General features: G+C 30.9%; 2 protein-coding genes across 7 annotated transcripts in view; one reads left to right on the plus strand and one right to left on the minus strand.

Annotated features, from left to right (window-relative positions):
- Positions 1 to 23,614, plus strand: part of LOC134688305 (synapsin-like) — a 105,733-nt gene that overhangs the window by 59,699 nt on the left and 22,420 nt on the right. The window lies entirely within an intron of this gene.
- LOC134688284 (tissue inhibitor of metalloproteinase-like) lies at positions 4,439 to 15,743 on the minus strand. 4 transcript variants are annotated; one of them, XM_063548862.1, is made up of 6 exons: positions 15,564 to 15,743; positions 10,605 to 10,739; positions 8,724 to 8,860; positions 7,997 to 8,099; positions 7,385 to 7,506; positions 4,439 to 6,888 (listed from the first exon to the last, which is right to left on the minus strand). In XM_063548862.1, the coding sequence occupies exons 2-6, from the start codon at positions 10,720 to 10,722 to the stop codon at positions 6,601 to 6,603; spliced, it is 768 nt and encodes a 255-aa protein (XP_063404932.1). In that variant the 5' UTR covers positions 10,723 to 10,739; positions 15,564 to 15,743; the 3' UTR covers positions 4,439 to 6,600. The 4 variants fall into 4 exon arrangements, with proteins under 4 accessions (XP_063404932.1, XP_063404915.1, XP_063404923.1 ...); XM_063548845.1 differs by having other exon boundaries at positions 15,477 to 15,743; XM_063548853.1 differs by lacking the exon at positions 15,564 to 15,743 and adding an exon at positions 13,536 to 13,653.

The raw sequence follows: 23,614 nt of genomic DNA on the forward strand, positions 1-23,614 counted from the left end.
ACTTAGAACCCATGTTCCCTATGATATGATCTGTCTAATTTAAATGCCTAAAAGAGTTTTTACCCCTGTGGGCCCCAATTTCATGGTCCACTGAACATAGAAATCTGAAAATGATAGTGCAAGTGGGGCATCGTCTAATATGGACACTATGTACTATGAGCGCCTTTTGAACATATTTGCATCAATAAACTATTGCATCACTTTGTCATTGCAACTCCTCTGAAAACACACTATAGAACTTCATGAAACTTTGTAGTTAATGAGGACATAATATGTTAATGTGCATATCCACAAGAAAACTTTTATCAGTTGACATTAGTCTTATGAGTTATGAGTCTTTGAATCTAGGAATCGGATGATCTTTGTTTGTCCAGTGTCAATGTGGGGAAGTGAGGTATGTGAGTATGCTCAAAAAGGTTCTTTTATTTGATGAGTTTTTGGTCAATTATGCATACTTTAATTTTGAAAGCACCTGTTATACAAGACCCATAAGCAGTTCAGGGCAGATAACTCCAGGTCCCTGCATCTCACTTGCAAGGGAAAATGCAAACCGGAGGTATAAATCCCTGCTGTAAAATTGTCAATCTGTCAGCTATCCTTCTGTTTGTATGTATGTTTGTAGGTTGCAAAGTTTGTTTTCATTCTCTAACTTTTTCCTCAACCAAATGTTAAGTAGCACACAACGCTTATAACCAATAAACACAGATCAAGTATGAATTTGGGTGGCGTCATTTTTACTGTTCCTGAGTTATGCCCCTTTGTAAAGCTATTCCCAAGAAGGGTCATCATCTGTGTCCCAGGGACACATTCTTCGATTTTTATTGTTTTACTTGTTAATTGACCTAAATGGACAATCGGGTCACAAAACTAAACATCTTCAAAAATATTATGAAAGTGTAGGTTTAAATAGTGACATACTTTAAAGTTGTGATCAAATTGCAACATGATTGGAGCAGACTAGGATTGAAAAAATTATTATGGGACAAGTTGGTTTATATATAAACGTAAAATTCTTTTTTAATGTATTTATAATCCTTCATAATCAAAATATTTATATGCCTGTATTAAAACTAGATTTAACTAGTAGAACTTATAAAATCAATGTTTGGGCTGTTTTCTGTGCAGGATGTGGCAGACGGAACAAATAAAGACAAAGTATAAAGTCATCAGTGTTATTATGGCATCAGTCATGTGACGGCAGACCAATATCAACAAACATTTCATCATTTTTGTCTCTGAGAGAAAACTTCAATAATGTTTAATCCTCTTCAGAGATTTTCACCAATGATATGACATAATATGTTCGAAAAGTCTGTTTGTTAGCAAGAAAAAGGACATTAAGGATGAAAAAGTACCTAATTAATACCTTCAATGCAGGATTCTGCACTATTACTCACTATTACTCATATCAATTCTGACACTTGAATAATCTTGTATTGATAAACAGTTCTTCCTCGTCATCATATCCAACTTAGGTCAACAAATTTGTTATACTTAGACAAATTACTTCCATTTTTAACCGGATTTTGTGACAAAAATGTCGGCTATTGATTTGGGGATGTATGGCGGTCGGGCGGCCAGTCGGTCGGGCGGCCAGTCGGTCGGTCGGGCGGATGGCAATCAAATGTTGTTCGTGCATTAACTCATGAACCGTTCAACCAAACCTTAATATGTTGTTACTGACAACTAAATGAAGGTCAAGTTCAATAATTGCGATTTTGACTTTTACCGTTCAGGAGTTATGGTTCTTGAAAGATTGAAAAATGGAGTTTCCAGTCGTGTCCGTGCATTTACGCATGAACTGTTCTAACAAAGCTTCCAAAATTTTATTATGTTGTTACTGATGACAAAATGGAGGTCAAGTTCAATAATGATGATTTTGACTTTTACCGTTCAGGAGTTATGATTCTTGAAAGATTGAAAAATGGAGTTTCCAGTCGTGTCCATGCATTTAAGCATGAACTGTTCTACCAATGCTTCCCAAATTTTATTATGTTGTTACTGATGACAAAATGGAGGTCAAGTTCAATAATGATGATTTTGACTTTTACCGTTCAGGAGTTATGGTTCTTGAAAGATTGAAAAATGGAGTTTCCAGTCGTGTCCGTGCATTTACGCATGAACTGTTCTAACAAAGCTTCCAAAATTTTATTATGTTGTTACTGATGACAAAATGGAGGTCAAGTTCAATAATGATGATTTTGACTTTTACCGTTCAGGAGTTATGATTCTTGAAAGATTGAAAAATGGAGTTTCCAGTCGTGTCCATGCATTTAAGCATGAACTGTTCTACCAATGCTTCCCAAATTTTAATATGTTGTTACTGATAACAAAATGGAGGTCAAGTTCAATAATGACGATTTTGACTTTTACCGTTTAGGAGTTATGGTTCTTGAAAGATTGAAAAATGGTGTTTCCAGTCGTGTCCGTGCATTTTCTCAAGAACCATTCAACCAAAGCTTTTGAAATTTTATATGTTGTTACTGATGACAAAATAGAGGTCAAGTTCAATAATGACCATTTTCACTTTCACCATTCATCAGTAATGGTTCTTGTGATATTGCCAGGACACAAATAAATGTTAATAAATCCAGTTTACTGTCGTTGTGACAGCCTCTTGTTAACATACTTTCAAAGGAAAAATATCACTTATTAATTTGGTGATGTATACAGCAGGCCGTTGCCAAACTGTGTCTGCAATAACTTGAAAACTCTTTTGACGAAATCATTTGTATTAGCCTTTATCTTTGTTGAGTTGTAGACCTTTGTGTAGGAAAGTGATCGTAAGAGTCCTGTTGGTGCAATAGCTTGTCCTGAAAACACTTCAATGAAAACTTTTCAAATTTAGATATGGCTGTGACTAAATGAAGGTCAAGGTCGATTTTCAGAATTTTTGCTTTTATTGTTGATGAGTTACAGAACTTAAAGGTGCATAAAGTTATACTTAGAGGGTTGTCAATATTATTACAATGCAATTACTTGAAAAGGATTTATAGATGAAAAGGTCAAAATTGATTTTGGCCTTATACATTTCTGAACCCTACAAGAGTTCATTTATTTTTTTTACTTGATTCTGTTTGCCAGATTTGCAATTTTATTTTCTAGCAAGCAAATCTGATTTGCTGTCAATCTGACAGCCTCTTGTTTTTTCTCTGAATTAAAGACTTTTCAAATGTCATTTAACAACAATCTTATTAATAAAAAGACTTTCAAATTTGTTCACTTTCCTGTAAATTGCCTATGTAACAATGCTTATGTAATAACATCACAACCAATGTAACTCATTTATAAAAAAAAAAGCACAAAGATTGATGTATGAAGGGAAATGTAGATTAAATATATATCCAATGAAACAACAACCCAATGACACAAACTGCAATATAATTTAGTCTTTGAAATTGACAGGAGAATTGTTATATTGGTATGTCAAACTGGAAAGTTTTCAAAATTGTGTGACTTTTGAAAATCTTGGCTGACACAGTCTCTTTAATCTGCATACCAAATCTCAAATTCATCAAAATCAAAAGATTGGGTAATTAAACCAATCCTTCAATAGCATAAAAATTTTAAGTAAACCTATCTGAACATTATAGATTAAATGCAAGATGTGTCACATTTTGCTTTCAATTTGATAGTTAAAGTCCAATAACTCTTCAAAATTGGAGCTTTCTCCTACCTTTGTGCATAAGGACAACTGGGCAAAGAATGGTATGCTTGTCTATGACAGGTGTATATTTTTAGGTTGTTTCCTGTCCTTGGGAAATTGTTTGCCCTCTTGTTTAATTGTCTTTGACTTTTTGTACTATGATCCTATGTCTGTATGGTCAATCAAAACATTTAATGTTATTTAAAAAAAAAAATACTAGTTTACTATATACCAAGTTGTTGGTTATATGGTTGAACACTTTTGCCAGATGTACATGCTTTTCTTCTAAGGTTATTTGTTTTCATCAATTATAGAAATGTTCACCAGTAAAATTAACCTTTACTAAGAAGATATTTAAACTTAGCAATTTAATACTGTAAATTCAGAAATTCAGGCAAGGTTTTTATTATTGCGAAAAATGCAACAGAGTTGTAAACGCAATAATTTTATCTCAAATTTGTGAAAATTAAAATCGCATTTAATCCTAAAATGACAAAATTGCAATAATAAATGCACACAATAATTTATGAATTTACAGTAGTTTGTTCACAATAAAAATTTTTAGTATTAAATAGCTACATTTTATTGGTAAGAATGTGACACTTATGGTAAAATAAATTTAACTCGCATAATATAAAAAAGAAAATGTGGTATGATTGCCAATGAGACGACAACTGTCCACAAGAGACCAAAATTACACAGACATTAACAACAATAGGTCACCATACGGCCTTCAACAATGAGCAAAGCCCATAACGCATAGTCAGCTAAAAAAGGCCTCAATATGATAAGTTTTATTAACATGTTTTTATTGAAAAAAATCACAAAAGAACTATCTACAATGTATATACATAGATGAACAATGTGTGAATATGATATGTTAAGATATATATATGTACTTAAAGTGTGTTGTCCTTAAGAGTCTTATTTTTCGTTGACTATTAATGGATTACTATACAAATCCTTAGGTTTCCTTAAATCAGTTCAAAGGTGAATATTACAAAAAATTAATTCATAACATCAACACATTCAAGACACAAAAATACAACATTTCATTTGGGTTGTGTCAATTTAATTTCATCATACAATGTTTTCAGTAAGTCGGAAGCCAAAATAGATGTAGCTACCTTTTTCTGTTAATGAGGAAAATTAATCAAATTAATAACTTAGTTTTTTGCTAGTTTTTCTGCTATTTCTACTTTATTTCAAATTTGCATGAAAAATTAAAAGATTTTATAAAAAGGAAATAAATACATTTATTAGTTACTTCCCTTTGAATGAGTTAGCTGCCTATGATAAGTGTATTTACAATAATGTACAATAACAAGAAAATGTCAAGACATAACAAATCTTGAGAAAATTATATATATTCAAAAGACATACATATTACTGAACTTAACATCTTTTTGTCTTGATATATTTATCCTTGTACAAAAAGGCCTTCATCTCTTTGATTATACCCAAGTGCTACACAGTAAGTCTGTCAGTATGTCAGCCTGTCAGTCACTAATTTTGAAGGCTTAATGAAAAACTGTTTATCAAATTGCATTCTTTATTGTCACAGATATAATGAGAGGAAGATTCTTTTTTTTTCTTTTTTCGAGTATATTACAGTCTTAAATCATAACAAAGCCTTACCCGTAGCCAGGGGGGTTCGGACGAATTATATATATTCAAAAGACATACATATTACTGAACTTAACATCTTTTTGTCTTGATATATTTATCCTTGTACAAAAAGGCCTTCATCTCTTTGATTATACCCAAGTGCTACACAGTAAGTCTGTCAGTATGTCAGCCTGTCAGTCACTAATTTTGAAGGCTTAATGAAAAACTGTTTATCAAATTGCATTCTTTATTGTCACAGATATAATGAGAGGAAGATTCTTTTTTTTTCTTTTTTCGAGTATATTACAGTCTTAAATCATAACAAAGCCTTACCCGTAGCCAGGGGGGTTCGGACGAATTATATATATTCAAAAGACATACATATTACTGAACTTAACATCTTTTTGTCTTGATATATTTATCCTTGTACAAAAAGGCCTTCATCTCTTTGATTATACCCAAGTGCTACACAGTAAGTCTGTCAGTATGTGAGCCTGTCAGTCACTAATTTTGAAGGCTTAATGAAAAACTGTTTATCAAATTGCATTCTTTATTGTCACAGATATAATGAGAGGAAGATTCTTTTTTTTTCTTTTTTCGAGTATATTACAGTCTTAAATCATAACAAAGCCTTACCCGTAGCCAGGGGGGGTTCGGACAAATAAGCACTGTTAAAGTCGAGTTTGTGAGTCAAACGAACCCCCCTTTGGAAATTCCTGGCTACTGGCCTGAAGGCATCATACCTTATAAAAACTACAGCTGCAAATTGTATGCTTTTATTTGGGGATTGGTTATGTCTGCTGGCTCATTCAAGGCTCCATTATTTTTCATAGAAACATGTGGTTCCAGTGTATTATATGTGAAAGTTTTTAGCTTATTAAAAAAATGAAAATTGAAACAATTTTAAGATTATTTTTTTTTCAGTTTTCACATAAATTAGAAGTTAGAATGTTTTGTTTGTTATTTTATTTCACTTTTATTCAAGATGACCATAAAAATATATGTTGCAGAAAAATATCTGGATAGGAAAATGTTCAACTCCAGATATAGCAAAAATATACACACATGAAAAATACTTCAAGTATGTCTATAGTTTGTATGTTTCTTCAATATGAAAAAGTCATTGATAAGTGAGATTTCTACAGTCATGCAGAAATGTCACTAAAAAAAAACATAGTTCAACATTCTTGTCATATCAATTAGAAATCTGTCGAACAGTTCATACTCATCACATTACTTTACAAAACAATATCATCTGTCTGATATTATGCCCTATTTACGATACAAAACTTGTTGACATTAGTTTTCTTGTCTTTTGGTTTGTTACACATTTACTGAGAGAAACATTAAGGCATATAACCAGGGCTGTGTTCATGTTCATGTATGGATGGGGAAAACACTTCTGCTTCGTTGGATGGTTTCCTTTGTTTCCATGGAAATACTTCATCATTTGTCTGAAGGCAGGTTTTGAATTTCCTGTTTTTCTTCCACGAACAAGAGCCATCTGATCTGTTTTCACTACAGACTCCATATCTTATATAGCAATCATTACTCCATCGTGGTTCCCATTTACATGTTTTTTTGTTTGAACTTCCATATCCTGAATTACAGAAGTTACCATTACACCATGATACCTGAAAAAGACAATCTCAACATTATTTTGTGTTCAGTATGAAAGCTTTAAAAAAGCATACTATGAAAAGGGTGTATGGATGACTTTTTGTGATTGGCATTGGTTTTTTTTTTGGCATTATTGTTTTTTGGGGGGATTTTTTTTATTTATGACCTTGACTTATCAGCTACTCCAACTCATTATTGAGGATTATTGTCTTTTGTTACTTTTTTCAAAAAATTGCCACTAATCAAGAAGCAACTGTTTATACTTCTGTAGAACTATTCTGGTTTAAATTGTAAGTTTTATTTTAATGTTTGAGTTATCTGGTATCTTTTTGATTTTCTGTTATTTTGAATGGGGAGCAAACAATATGATCGAGTAAACAAATATAAAATATAACAATGAATCAACAAAGCAGCAGGAATCTTCATGAAAATTCTGTCAAAACAATCAGATTTTTTTAGTGTTTTTCTCGGACAAGAATATTTAATATTTTCAATAAAGAAAAGACCTACCTTGCACTGACAATTTTTTCCATAGAAAAATTTAAGTCCTTTTATTTGCTGTCTGTTAAGTGTTTTATATTCCTGCACCCAGCCACATAGATTAATCCAGTAATCTCCTTCAACTTTATAACCTGAGGAAAACAAAGATGGAACATCTGAATTAGTGTTGTATAAACAAAATTGAGTTATCTTTCTTTGTCCATCAGTTCTGAAAGATAACTAAACTATTTTTGTGAGAAAACAAGATGAACATCTGAATAAGTGTCTTATAAATTAAATTGAATTATCTTTCTTTGTCCATCAGTTCTGAAAAAGAACTATAAACATCTGGGATTGGTGTCTCATATACAAAATTGAGTTATCTTTCTTTGTCCATAAGTTATGAAAGATAACTGAAACTGTTTTTTCTCATTTTCTATTTGTTTGAAATAACTATAAATATGTTTTCTCATGTCTCTCCTGCTCATCTGTCTTGTGCAATTTTAAATTTATAAAATTGTAATGATCAAACCTTTGACAGCTTTGAATGGCCCAAAAAGATGTAATTTTACCCTTAGTACAAGAGGTTGAATAAAACTTTGTGTAGAGCATTTAACACATTAGTTAATATATTTCACTTACCACCAATTATATACTTCTTATTTTTGTCTAACTGTACACCACATGCAGCATCAGAACCTGGAGTATTTATTATAATGTCTCTTGATGTGTCATTTCCATTCTTCTATAATAGAATAATGAGCCTTTAGAATATACATTGATAAAAAGATAGATAAAAAGCTGGTTGCTTACATGTTTTATTACATGTACAGTACTATATAAAAAAAACGTTAAAATCATTTGAATAAATTAAAAAATTTCTTTTCCCTCCTATTTTGCAACATTGCTGACTTATAAATGTGTACCCAAAATCTTCTTTTATCATCTTGTAAACTGAAATGTTACAAAATGTCAAACAGTCAAAAGTCTTCATGAAAATTTAATTATAATTTAGAAAAACCTATAATGGAGATTTGGGGGTGAAAAGTTTTATCTCTTTTGTGATATTGTTATATACACTAAGTCACTTGGTCATATTGTTACATGGTAAATTGATAGGTTATAATTGTTTCCATATGGAATCAACAGTATAAACAGTTGTTATGCTTTTGAAGTTGATCTTATTTCATTTTAAATCCTGCAAGAAACTTACTTGGATCCAAGGATATCCTGAGATATGACATCTTAATCCATACTGAAGGTCTGTTTGATAATGTTATTTCTGATCTCTTTTGTGATGTGGTATACTGTTTAGGTGTTTGTCATCAAATGTGCTTATACCTTTTTATTAATGTTGCCTGATAATTACCTTAAATGACCTATGAATTCTAGCCTTGAACTTTCTCCTGATTGGAAATGGATAAACTGGACCTTCTGGGATTTTATTGGTCTGTTTGAATGGGTTATTGTATATTTCTTCTACATTTTTCACAGTTGCAACAATTACTGAAAATACATGTACAAATATATTAATAAACAAATAACAATATATGTGGGATAAATGTTGTCCCGTGTTCTGTGAGCCTACTTTCTGCAAAGATGATTTGAATCAAACATTGACAAGTGGTAGAATTAAATAATTATATAGCTGTTGCAGTTTGATAGAAAAACATAATTGGGTACCGTTTATCTTTTGCTTTATTTATCTTTCTGAGTGATAAATGAACAATTCACTGCAACTCAAACAGAAAGCAATCAGTGAAACTGCAAAAAAAAACCATTTATTTTGCAAAAATGCAAAGTATTCTTACAATAGATAATTTGCTTGCAGCCTATAGTATGACAAATGTAATATAATTGTAGTGGTTTGCTTCAGAACACTGACAATCATAGGTAAAAGCTGGCATCCTATTTTATTTTCGTAGACAGTTATTTTCTGTGTTGATTAATTACGTAATTAGTATAATAGTAATACTTGGCATTATTTGTGGCTTACATGAAGTGCAATCAAATTATATTTGCTATTGTTATAAATACAGGTACTTTAGGAATGCTATACTGATCTCAATGTTTGGGCTACTACTTTAATTCCTAGTTTAAATTATGATGGAATTTGTCACACTTATCTAGATATATAAGAATTTGTTTAGTTTCCAAATACAAACATGTATTTATTCGTTCCATGTATATTCACTTGTTTGTGTTCATTAGTCTTTTGATTGAGTTAAGCCATTTCAATATATATTTTGGTAATTTAGGTTTTTTTCAAATTTTCTACCTTCACCTTTGTTGAGCAAGCAATGTCAATTTTGTAATTGAACAAAAATTCAGATTATTTGAGTTTTCATTGCCCAGTTGACTTTGTGACGCATTTTTCCCTCTTATTCATAGTCATGGCCAATGATAGGAATTGTGCTTTACTTATATTTTCAATGAAACTGGTCAAAGGCACTAGCAGTATGATAATTGTGTCAGAATTACATGAACATTCCCGTTTCAAACAACAAACATCCAATTGTATTTTTTGTCCATCTGATGAGTTAAGCTTTTTTCAACTGATTCTTATAGCTCGTTTATATGTTGTACTGTTATACCACTATCCCAGGTTAGGGGAGGGTTGTGATACCGCTAACATGTTTAACCCCCCACATTATTTATGTATGTGCCTGTCCCAAGTCAGGAGCCTGTAATTCAGTGGTTGTCGTTTGTTTATGTGTTACATATTTGTTTTTCGTTCATTTTTTTACATAAATAAGGCCGTAAGTTTTCTCGTTTGAATTTTTTACATTGTCTTATCGGGGCCTTTTATACCTGACTATGCGGTATGGGCTTTGGTCATTGTTGAAGGTTGTAAGGTGACCTATAGTTGTTAATGTTTGTGTCATTTAGGTCTTTTGAGGATAGTTGTCTCATTGGCAATCATACCACATCTTCTATTTTATATGGTCAAAATGATAAATATTGTATAAATGTATAAACATAAGCATTCTAACAAATAATGCTTTAAAATAAGGGGAAGTCATTAATTCAATTTGTCATTAAAACCCTAAATTACTGTATTAACTTGAGAGGACAACAATTTGTTTAGATATAATCATATAGTAATTGTGTCTAATTTTGTTGGAAATTGTTGAGCATCTGTTTGAAAATTTAAATGAAATAAACTCATGTACAGTGTGTACCCAAATGTTCCTAACTTCAAAGAACAAATAAGATTTAAATTTGTAAATCACTTAACTGACACACTTACCAAAATCAGCTCTGCAGTAATGGTTCTGGGTATGTGTTGGAAAGCAAGAACATGCGTTTGCATAATGCCGCAATGTAAATAAAAATGTCAATACTCCATAAAAATATGCCAATTCCATGGTTACAGATTATGTCTCTGAAAAAAAAGGAAAAGAAATCATTAGTTTTGCCATTGCTTTTCTTAATATTTTTTTTAAGGTCTTTGAATGTTTAAAGAATATTTTTATAAACTTTTTCATATAATTTCTTTTATGCACTTTTGGTCTTGAAAATGATGCACAGTTCCATCTATGGGCATTATTAGTCTGTCTGTTCAATCGTCTGTCCGTCTGTCCCAATTAAGGTAAAAGTTTTAGGTCAAGGTAATTTTTTATGAAGTTAAAGTCCAATCAACTTGAAGCTTAGTTCACATCACAGTTCCCTATGCTATGCTCTTTCTTATTTTAATTCCAAATCAGAGTTTTGATCCCAATTTGATGGTCCACCGAACATACTAGAAAATGATAGTGCGATTCAGGCATCCATGTACTATGGACACATTCTTTGTTTTTTTAACAACATAACTAAAATTGAAAATGGTTTTAACTTGGAATTTGTCAAAGAGACAACCTGTTTGCATGAGGTATACCAACTTATTGTAAATACAGTGTTGATGAATCAATTTGGCATTGCTTATAATACTATAATTTTGAGATATGTTTTCATATAAATTGAAAACATATAAAGCCCTTTATAGGTTGCTGTTCGGTGTGAGCCAAGGCACCATGTTAAAGACTACAAATTGTGAATTGGATGGAGATTTGTCTCTTTTGGCACTCATACCACATTTTCTTATATCTATATAACAGAATCAAATGATCCATCTTTCATGTATTTTAGCCAATAAAAGCTCAGTATTTGTATGAATTGAACACCTGCTGAAAATTGTAAATATTTGTAAATGCAAACCATATTAGTTTGACTGATTAAGGATAATTCATTTCATGGAGAAGAAATTAACAAATTAAACTTGTTATGTAAATTAAGTCAGTGTAGACTTCTAAACCAAAGGATTATTTTTCACATGTTAATTAGTTATTATCAGGTATAACATGTCTGCAACACCATGCACATGTGCATTCAAAGTTTTCTCATGAACATTCATTGGGAAAATTATCCTCTTAGGTGACAAGACATTTGTTTAGATATAACATTTCATTAGATGTATTGATTTACACGATAACTGTGAATTTGTAAAACATGAAAACAAAGTAACACTACACGCTGGTTTAAAACAATTATTTTACTTGTACCAAACATTAAACTTTATTTTTTGTTAAATCAAAGAACAGTTTGTTTCATGTTCTGCCAAGATTAAGTTATTTCTGAGCCTCACCTTTCACTAAGCATCCTGTGATATACCTTTAAACATGCGATAAGAAAAGATTTATCTTTTTATTTACAGACTCATTTTCTGTTTAATCCTTCTAGTACATCAGAAAGGTAGTCACTAATATAAAAATACCTACATTTCAAAATCAAATACTTCATTCATAAATTTAAATTGTATCGGAGTGAGTGAAAGGCCTCTTCAATCTTCACTACTTCCAAGGAAAGTTTTGCACCATGTAAACAATTTTTAAAAGTAGATTACAAACACATTATTTACAATCTGTTTAAGATTATTTTCAATTTACTGTTTGTAATTATGTGTAATGTAAGATATACAACAATTTATAAAACTTAATTTCTGCCAGATAATGGATTTGGGTTGTTAAGTTTATGGGGCACCTATACAATTAATCATTTAAAATTCTCTTGTTGATCCCTGTAACTTACAATTGGAAAGTATGCCAACTATGCTTCAGTAGAAATCCGGTACAAATTGGAAAATTGGTTTCAACTATTTTGATAATCTTATCATTCTCCACATGTGGCATCCGACTGCTTAACAGTATATCTGAATAAATAGAGGCCTGGAGAAAAGGTCCTAGGTAACAACTTGGCTTACTGGAACCAAATATGGCAATTATGATTTTTTAAGGTGTTTAGTTTCATGATTATATTAATGAAGCCATTTAACATTTAAAAGTGGCTGGCATAATTATAAGTGGCTGCTGCCTTAAATGCCTTGATACATGGAAAATAGTAGTCTGAAATTAGCTGTTTGACTGTTTTTTTGGTCTATATGTTGAAAATAGGTCTGTATAGTATACAGATTACATACAAGGTTTTTTTGTCAAATTTGACTAAATTATAACCATTGTCAGAGGTAGAATATTTTATGCTCTATTAACAATCTTACAATCCTTACATTATCATGCTCTAGTAGTTGTAAGTAACATTATTATAAAATCATTTGCTGCATGTGTTTGTTTTTCAACAGAGTTGATAGATAAATCTCATTGATATCAACAGCATTTAGTTACTTTAAAAGGAAATCACTTAAATTCCATGAGCCTATTTGTTACAATTGCATAGTTTGAATATAAAGATGAGGAGATGTGGAGTCGTTATCAACTATAGGTCACAAAACAGTCATCAACAATGAGCAAATTCTTTACTATCTGATGAAAAAAATAATAAGAAGATGTGGTATGATTGCCTATGACATAACTCTCCACAAGAAACCAAATGACACAGAAGGTTACTATATAGCCTATTCAACGACTATTTTAAAAACACCATGCTATTAAAAAACATGAACTCTGTAAGAGACATTAGTTAGTTTTATCTATAGATGTTTAGAATTGTCATAATTCAACTCAAATTTTTAGAATGTTGGGAATCAAATAAATAAAGCAAGCTTGCCTGTTGTGTAATAATCCTTGGAGCCTCTGATTTGGTGTTTTTATGTGTTTTTATCCTTATTTTTTTCTTCATAATTAGACCTTAGAATGAATCTGTCATATATATACATATATGTCACAGGCTAAAATGAGAAAAGTCTTACTTGTATGGGAGAAATGTAAATTCCAGTATACATGTATCACTCTAGTAATTTACTTGTTGTTTGATATTATTATATGAATCATTGGGTGTCTATAATATATACCCCACCTACACTGTATGTCATGACAATACATCTTCATCAACAGTAGTAGGTTTATAGTATATACTATGAAACCTGATAGTCTTATTCATTAACTGATTCATGATCTAGCATACTGTAGTACATTCTAGAAAGTTTATAGTGTTGTTTTGATGGTCCATTAGACTAGCCCACAATCCTACATCAAATATTACACATTATCGTTTATGAAAATATTAGAACTATAGTGCATCCTTTCTCACAAGAGACGAAGCAATTCATTTTGAGAGTTTTATCCATTTTAAAAGGCATATAGAATTAACCCTAATTTTCTAGCTCAAAAAAATTCAAGGCCCAAAAAGCCATTGAGATCCTTTAATGCCTTCATTTGGCCTAATCATTTTCAGTTGTTTTCTGTCATCCTAACTTTTGGAAAGATCATATCCTCTGAAACTACATGGCCAAAATAACCAAACTTGGTAATACTCAATACTGTGGTATGAAGTTTAAATAATGTGTCCTATAACATTTTACCCTTTTTATGTTAAGGACAATAATTATAGAAGATATTTAATCACAAATGTTTTTAGATTGATATAGGAAGATGTGGTGTGAGTGCCAATGAGACAACTCTCCATCCAAATAACAATTTAAAAAAAAGTAAACCATTATAGGTCAATAAACGGCCTTCAACAAGGAGCCTTGGCTAACACCGAAAGACAAGCTATAAAGGGTCCCAAAATTACTAGTGTAAAACCATTCAAACGGGAAAACCAACAGTCTAATCTATATATAAAAAAACGTGTCTACAATGCTGTAGAGTGCTTATTGATGAAGATGCACACAGCACTAGGTGAGCAACACAGACTGTCTTTAGAAGCTCTAGTTTTGTAGACCCCTCAGAACATTTCAAACTCATAACTTCTGGATGAATTAATCTCTTTTCAATTATACTACAGCTAGAAGCAATGTCATCTTTTGATTTTGAAAAGCTTTTTATTGTAGATGTGACTATAGTGTCTGACTCTTAGTCTGACTCCAGGTATTAGATCTAGACTTGCTTGCTTTGATACTAAGGCAAACATTTGACATGTCATATTTTACTACTAAAACTTTTTCCCATGGCCAATAAAGTCGGATTTAGTTGGTTTTGACTGCTTTTAATATGATTTATATGAAAAGAGTTGGTTTTTTTATAGATAGAGATTGTAAAAAAGTAAACATTTGTGGTGTGTACTCATATCGTGAGAAGTATAATTCATGTATGCTCCGTAAGGTAACATGTATAGCACTTTCAAAAGAATATAAATTTACCTTTAGACAATTTACAAAGGAGATTATGTAACGTTAGAATAAAGTTTATCTATAAAAGGTAATCGTAGCCAGCTCCTTGCTGTGATGATTATTTGTCTTTTTATGTAAAAAATATTTCAACATGGCAAAAAAAATTACTTTTGATAGCAAGCGAAATCATAACAAAAGTTTATCTTAATGTCTTCGTTTTTGTTTGAATTGACAGTATTTGAAAATATATACAGCTATCTATTTCTACAAACTGTTGAAACATTTCATCAGTATACCCTTCTAAAAAAAAGGCAGCTTTCATGTTTAATGGTTTAACTTATTTTTTTTACAATAACTTATGCAGGCAGGCATCAAATTTCTACAATGTACTACAATGCACATTTTTTTCAAGTAAACTCAAAATTGAAAATCCTACATAATAAAATATTGCATTAACGTACTTGATATCAATGGTAGAAAATCACAAATGTAAAAAAAGTATTGTTTCATGTACATTAGAAATATTAATTATCATAAAAACTAATAACAATAATTAACTAGAAATATAAAGAAACTTACCTTGAGTTATGTATTTTGAGGTAATGCAGACTTCTATGAGGAGTAATTATTTATAGTGTTGTAAGTCCTTATCACATAAATATTTACCTATGCATTCACATGTTTTTCTGGGAGATTTTTCTGCTATTTATACTTTTATTTCCCAGGAATTAGCACTTGAGCCAGAGAGTGGAGGAGTTATTTACGTCAGATTTTAAGAAGAGTCCTACTTATAGCAAATATGTTGTTAAACTTCCGTACTATCTGTTCCCATACCTGGGTGATTCCATTGTTTCTCTCAGGTGACATCATGTTTTACAAGTGCTTCTCAGTGTTTAACCCTATTAAGAAGTCATATTGTATAAACATGATGTTTGATACCTAAATTGAAATTTTGAATTAATTGGTGTTTTAAGTAACTCTTACCTCTTTCAAATCACTTATGAAATAATGTTGTAAGGATAAGTGTACTTATATTTTGTCCATATATGGAATAGAATTTTATGAATGAAATACAAGTATAAGATATAAGAATTGATAGTGTCAGAAGAATCTTCAAGTTGGTACCTATAGTAATGTTGGGAATGTGCTGCTTATATGATTGTGTGAAGTAGGTTAAGTCTAGATGAGGATGTGATAGTTAAGTATACTTGAGTTGAAGTATGGTTAAAAAAGCATTGCCAAATTTGGTTTAAATAAAATAAAAAGTATTTCATGATACATGATCTATTTTAGTTTCTTAGTTTAATAAGACGAATATGGAAATCTAGTGTGAAAGGTTATGAGACAAGTGTAAAAAGAGACAAGAATGATTAGTAGTAACCATCTAGCATTTTACAATGGTAAAAATCATCTGAGAAATAACTTTTGTGTTTTGCATTATCAATCTGTAAAGTAAGCTTTACTCTAAAGTAATATTATCAGTGGTGAATCCAGGGGATGGGTTAGGGGGTTGGAAACACCCTCTTTTTTTTGCTTTGGAAAATCAATGTATTTGAATGGGAACATAAAGTTGGACCCCCCTTTTTTTCCTTCTTGGTTGGGACCCCCCCCCCCCTTTTTTTTAAATGGCTGGGTCCTCCCCTGAGTATATACCATTCTTATCATATGCATGGTGTATAAAACCACGCACTGCTAGGACTGCCACTTTTCTAGTTCAAGGTAATAGATTTGTTAGATAGAAATAGACAATGATAGACAGATTATATATTCAATCATTATTAATACACAGCAGTTGATGTTTCAATCACTCATTCTCATCAGATGTGGCCTTGAATATGAAGAAGTATAATAGCCATAATGTAATAGATATTTAAATGTAGATGAATGAAAATGGTGTTATAGTAATATTATGTCTGTGTTAGAATGAGCAGATACAGAATGAAATTGAGTGTAAATAAGTATACAATTCACACCTGATTTTCTGTCTATCAGAAGCCAGCTTCTAGCATGCATGGTTTACATAATGTATAGCCACCTATGTATTGTGGTTACAGATAATTAACTTCCCAAGTCTTTCATCTTTTTAACAAGGGGTTACTACAACCATATAGTGATAGTAATGTTCAGTACTTACATTAGTAAGGGTGGAGAGATCATAGCTATATAGTTATTTATAAGGTGATAGGAGGAAGTAGAGATTTACAGATGCAAGTATATTTGTCCCACCTAGATATCTTTAAATATTTTTTTAGATAAACCTAAATTTCTAAGTACAGAATATTAAATGAATGAAAGGATCTTAAATTGTAACATTTTCTCACCAGTGCGCTACAATATATTGTCACTATAAAGCAGTGAGTCACACATTTGTTAACAATTTATACAAATAAGGTTATTATTGAACAATTCATAAAAAAAACTTGTAAAACAATATTTCATGTTCTCAGATAACAGGAATTAAACTAAGGAAGCAAATATGAGTTCATGCGACTCTTGTCTCTCAGAAATTGATCTCTTGTTATACCGAAAACACTTATCATGGACCCAGAAATATTTTAAAAGGGTATCTTTTATATCTTACTCAGTTACAAACGATCTTGTCTTGTGTCAAAGAGAGATAGATGGGTCTATTTAGTTGTTTACAGGTTAATGACAGGTAAACAAGTATAAATGTATGTACGATATGTCAGAATGTCTGAGATAGGTCAGGATGATAGGAATGCAATTGCTATGTCAACCTATTGTAGTGTTTGATCTGTTATAGAGCTGTCATGTGATCTCTTGTATACCTGTCATGTGCTACATTGTGTTCAGGTATTTCCTTTTTCAATCTACAAATATTTCTACAAGTGTCAAGCTATAATAAAGATTGCCAAGTCCTTTGTGACTGAATATAAGCTACATCTAATATTGTGATCTTGCTTCAGCTAAAATATATCTAGTCATGATTACATCGTTCTTTAATTGTTCAATTTTTTTTATTTTAAAGATGACGAAGGCTTTTTCATTCTCATCACTTTCAAATCTAAATAATTCTGAGTTCATTTTTGAACCATCAACCTAAAATTTGTCCAGTTCTTACTGATTTATTTTTTCCCACTCTAATTTAGGGCTAACATAGTTTGCTTGTCCTTCAGACAGAGTTCACCTCACCTTGACCTAGATTTTTTCAAAATTAGTTAAAACTAAAAATTTAAAATTTATTTACAGTGAATTGGGAAGCAAGTTATTGTAACTTATATTAATCCCTATCCACTTTGCTGTGTGGTGGCGTTAGTCTGCCCTTTTTATACGACCGCAAATTTTGAAAAAAATTTCGTCGTATATTGCTATCACGTTGGCGTCGTCGTTGTCGTCGTCGTCGTCGTCGTCGTCCGAATACTTTTAGTTTTCGCACTCTAACTTTAGTAAAAGTGAATATAAATCTATTAAATTTTATCACAAGGTTTATGACCACAAAAGGAAGGTTGGTATTGATTTTGGGAGTTTTGGTCCCAACATTTTAGGAATTAGGGGCCAAAAAGGGCCTAAATAAGCATTTTCTTGGTTTTCGCACTATAACTTTAGTTTAAGTTAATAGAAATCTATGAAATTTTGACACAAGGTTTATGACAACAAAAGAGAGGTTGGGATTGATTTTGGGAGTTTTGGTTTCAATAGTGTAGGAATAAGGGGCCAAAAAAGGGTCCAAATAAGCATTATTCTTGGTTTTCGCACAATAACTTTAGTTTAAGTAAATAGAAAATAATGAAATTTATACACAATGTTTATGACCACAAAAGGAAGGTTGGTATTGATTTTGGGAGTTTAGGTCCCAACAGTTTAGGAATTAGGGACCAAAAAGGGACCCAAATAAGCATTTTTCTTGGTTTTCGCACCATTACTTTAGTATAAGTAAATAGAAATCTATGAAATTTAAACACAAGGTTTATGACCATAAAAGGAAGGTTGGTAATGATTTTGGGAGTTTTGGTCCAAACAGTTTAGGAATAAGGGGCCCAAAGGGTCCAAAATTAAACTTTGTTTGATTTCATCAAAATTGAATAATTGGGGTTCTTTGATATGCTGAATCTAACTGTGTATGTAGATTTTTTAACTTTTGGTCCGGTTTTCAAATTGGTCTACATTAAGGTCCAAAGGGTCCAAAATTAAACTTCGTTTGATTTTGACAAAAAAATTATCGGTTGGGTTCTTTGATATGCTGAATCTAAAAATGTACTTAGATTCTTGATTATCGGCCCAGTTTTCAAGTTGGTCCAAATCGGGGTCCAAAATTAAACTTTGTTTGATTTCATCAAAAATTGAATAAATGGGGTTCTTTGATATGCCAAATCTAACTGTGTATGTAGATTCCTCTTTTTTGGTCTTGTTTTCAAATTGGTCTACATTAAAGTCCAAAGGGTCCAAAATTAAACTTAGTTTGATTTTAACAAAAATTGAAATCTTGGGGTTCTTTGATATGCTGAATCCAAATATGTACTTAGATTTTTGATTCTGGGCCCAGTTTTCAAGTTGGTCCAAATCAGGATCTAAAATTATTATATTAAGTTTTGTGCAATAGCAAGTCTTTTCAATTGCACAGTATTGCGCAATGGCAAGAAATATCTTATTGCAAAATATTGTGAAATAGCAATTTTGTTTTTAATTAGAGTTATCTTTCTTTGTCCAGAATAGTAAGCAAGAAATATCTAATTGTAAGAATATTTTTTATTTGGAGTTATCTTTCTTTGTCCAGAATCAACTTGAATCTTTGTTCTATATACAATATACAATGTATATTCACTTTTTACTACCAACTGATAAATTAAAATAATCTTTACCATTCAGTCATAACAAGCAGTTTTTTTACATCTTAATATTTTATGATGTATTTAAATGAGTAGTAATTGTTGCAAACTCCATTAGAAATTTTAATTGAGATTAGTTTTGGAATAAGGGAAAGGGGGATGTGATTAAAAAAATTGGGTTCAATTTTCTCATTTGAAATTTCATAAATAAAAAGAAAATTTCTTCAAACATTTTTTTGAGAGGAATAATATTCAACAGCATAGTGAATTGCTCTAAGAGAAAACAAAAATTTTAATTTCATTAGAACGCATTCATTCTGTGTCAGAAACCTATGCTGTGTCAACTATTTAATCACAATCCAAATTTAGAGCTGAATCCAGCTTGAATGTTGTGTCCATACTTGCCCCAACCGTTCAGGGTTCAACCTCTGCGGTCGTATAAAGCTACGCCCTGCGGAGCATCTGGTTCAAAATCTACAATGGTGTATTTTACTAACAAGAGACATGGCTTTCTCTGAAAACTGTTCAGCCATTTATCATCCCCTTTTGACGGACAATCATCTTTTATCAAGACCATTATACTCGCAACTGATGTCAAGTCCCTGAAATTTTCTCCCTGGAACGTGGATGGAACCAGGAACCTTTGTGTTAGTGGTCCAATGTGCTAACCACTACACTATGGCAGATGCTATAGCAATAGCTGATTCATTAAAGAAACACAATATATGCATGAAATATTTGGCAGCATCAAACAAATCAATTAATCAAGAATAGCCAAGTAACTATTGGATATGGCCAAATTTCCATCTTTCTTCTATTATAGTTTGACCTTTTCGAATGAGTAACTGCAATATTTTAAAAAGAATATGTAGGTAGAAAATGTTCAAATTATGTATATGACACAAAGAATGCAAGAGTAAAAAGTGAACATAAAGTTTAACAGCAATTGCCAGCTGCCAAGATAAGTTTACTTCCTTAAACATATTTGTTTGCTGAAGAAATATATGGCAGGCATCTGATATTGTAATCCTGAAAACTTTATATAAATATTTTGTAATAGTAATTTGATTGACAAAGCATGCCAATTTTAGGTTCAACCATGTTTCAGTTTAAAAAAGTTTACATGTATAGTTGTGTAATAAATTTCAGAGGTGACAGAAATAAAAACCATAAAATTATTTTCAGATTTGCTGAATACTAAAATACATTCCAAATAAAATCTGACCATTAAAAAGCAATAAATTGACAAGCCCTCAAATACATCCAAAAAATGTTTATTGTAAAAACATTGTTGGGATTAAAGAGTTTTCATTTATAGGGAGTCCAAACTTCTTTAAATTAATATTGTTTAGAGAAGACTCTTTATTTTTTTGGAAAGATGGTTTATTTGAATAATTTGTTAATGAGAGAAATGGTGAGATTTTAGAGACGCTATTCTGCATTTTCTTTAAAACTGATTTTAAAGAGTTTTTTTACTGTTCTTGAATTGCAGCTTATTAAGTCCTCCTACTCATAATCCAAAAATTATGTTTTTCTAAGACATAACAAGGGTGTTTCCTGTCATAAAGTATTTTATGAAGTTTTCGTTGCATTCTGAAATTTTCTAAATTTCTTTGATTTGGCATTCCTTTTAAAATCCTACAAATACTGCTATTTTTAACCATAGGGTTGTTTAGTTTCCACAACCCTTAGCATATGTCTCTTTGATGGAGAGTTAAAAGATCTGCTACTTTATATTTTCCTGTTTTTTGAGAAAGATAGAAACAAGATAAGCCAGTCTGTTAAACAGTACTACAAAGCATTGTGAACTACGTCAACTTTTTGTGTACTTTGTTACTGAGGAAATTTCTAATCTTGGGTTTTTTCCCACCAGATTGAAATAAGTCTTTAGTTCTGTTTTCTAAAATTTTGGTGTGAGTTAGGGTCACAGCACTTTATTCTTGGACTATATTTTTTCTTTAATCCTAATGTCACCAACAGAAGATTTAGTCAATATTTTTTTTTTTTTTTTTAATTGTTTTGATCCTTCCCTGTCCTACATTTATTAAATTGAAAAGAGTCCATGGCTTAAAGAACCTCACCATGACTTAAGAACCTCACATATTACTATTGACTTCTGATGAAATACATTGTGACATCAACTGTATAAATTTGTCGCCAAAATCATAGTCCTTATTAATGAATTGCGACATCTCATTTAATTATCAGATATTAATTAGGCTATCTTTTAGGTGGTCCAATAGATTATAATTTGTATTAAGATAGCATTATGACTGATATTGCTCTAAAATATGATTCTTTTGTATTTAACTGTTAAAGAAATGATCATATCATTGACAAAAGATCTCCAAAAGGTGCGTTCATAACAAAACAATATTCTTTACTTGTTCTATGTACAATATTTCAAGCTGAATGATGATTTGTTTTCAAACAAAGTCACTCACACAAATATTCTGCAACTTGATTCATGTGGTAAACCAACAGCACAGTAGACAAAAAATCATAACTTCTTTTTCTTGATTTTGCGGTATGATTAAATCAATGTTAACATGAACAAAATAGATTATGTTACGGTAAATTGTGCACAAAATTGGAAGATTTCTATCTCCATTATTTGTACTTTTTTTGTATAACCTGAGTATTTATGTATTGGTTTGTGAGTGTGGTGTACAGAAGATCAATCAATCTTTGTCTATTCAGTTTCTTTTCATTTGAAGAAAGATCGTGAATGCCAAAAAACAAACCATTTAATATTTATGTTCGACTTTTAAGATATATTCATCGATAAAATTGAAAAGTGATTGAAAGAACAATGACTTGTAGGTTTACATTGAAACATAGTGTAAATAAGGTTTGTTTGTTAATGGATATTATGTTATTTTTTACATTTTATCTATTTGCTTTGTCATAATTGGGCAAAATAGAATAAAATGAAGTGACTTTTGTTTGAATAGCCAAATGCAGAAATGCTGGTCTTGATCATACTTTTTTGCAAACCCTATCTTATAAAATACTTCATAAAATTGATAGACAACTAAAATCTTTTGTACTTGTGAAAATTAAAAATTGATTTTACATTGTAATTGACTCAAAAATGGTTGTCCAGGAGTATTTAAAAAAAAGGAAAGACACCTCTTTTTACGATTCAAAAATATTTTTTTTTATTTACCTAAGGCCACCAACAGTATTTACGTTGGGATGACAAATATGTTTGAAATAAAACATGTTTACACATATCATTGATAATCAAATTAAGATAAAGCATGTTTCACATGTTATTGTGCATGTTAATTGTCAGATCTGACTTAAAAGAATTTTCCAGTAGAAAACATGTTATGCTCACCTTGATCAAAGGCCCAAATTAGAGCTTCTTTATGATATTACATTCATTATAAACAGTTTTGATAGTCTTCACTTTTTCCAGGTCTAAGCTAATTTAAAGATGGACCAATTTTTGAATGGGCAAGATATTGGATGGGGAGGCAGAAAAGTGTCAAGCACCCCAGCATTTAATATTTTAGTCCTCTTTATCATTTTAAAATTAAAGAATCAAATATGTAGTAATAATCTAAAAATATTTTAAAGTTTAAAAAAAATGCTCGACATTTGCATCCAGACTATGTAATTTGGAAATCACAAATTTGACAGGAAATCGTTGGTATACTAGAGAAACCTTTAAACAGATGGTAATTCTCAGTGATATGTTTTATTGTTCTAAATTAAGTAAACTGCATTCATACATGAAATTGGTAATTTTAATCAAAAGAATCCAATGCATTATATTAGGTTATGAACTGGGTGAGCAGCTTAAGATGTTAGGCGTCTTTCATTTAAAATTAATTTTCTGTTAAGTAAATGTTTTTTTTATGAATTTATTTGTTTGTTATTTTTTCCCCTAAATAATTTGTTAAATGTTGTAAGGGATTGGAA

The sequence above is a fragment of the Mytilus trossulus genome, chromosome 1, assembly GCF_036588685.1.
Source record: "Mytilus trossulus isolate FHL-02 chromosome 1, PNRI_Mtr1.1.1.hap1, whole genome shotgun sequence".
NCBI lineage: Eukaryota > Metazoa > Mollusca > Bivalvia > Mytilida > Mytilidae > Mytilus > Mytilus trossulus.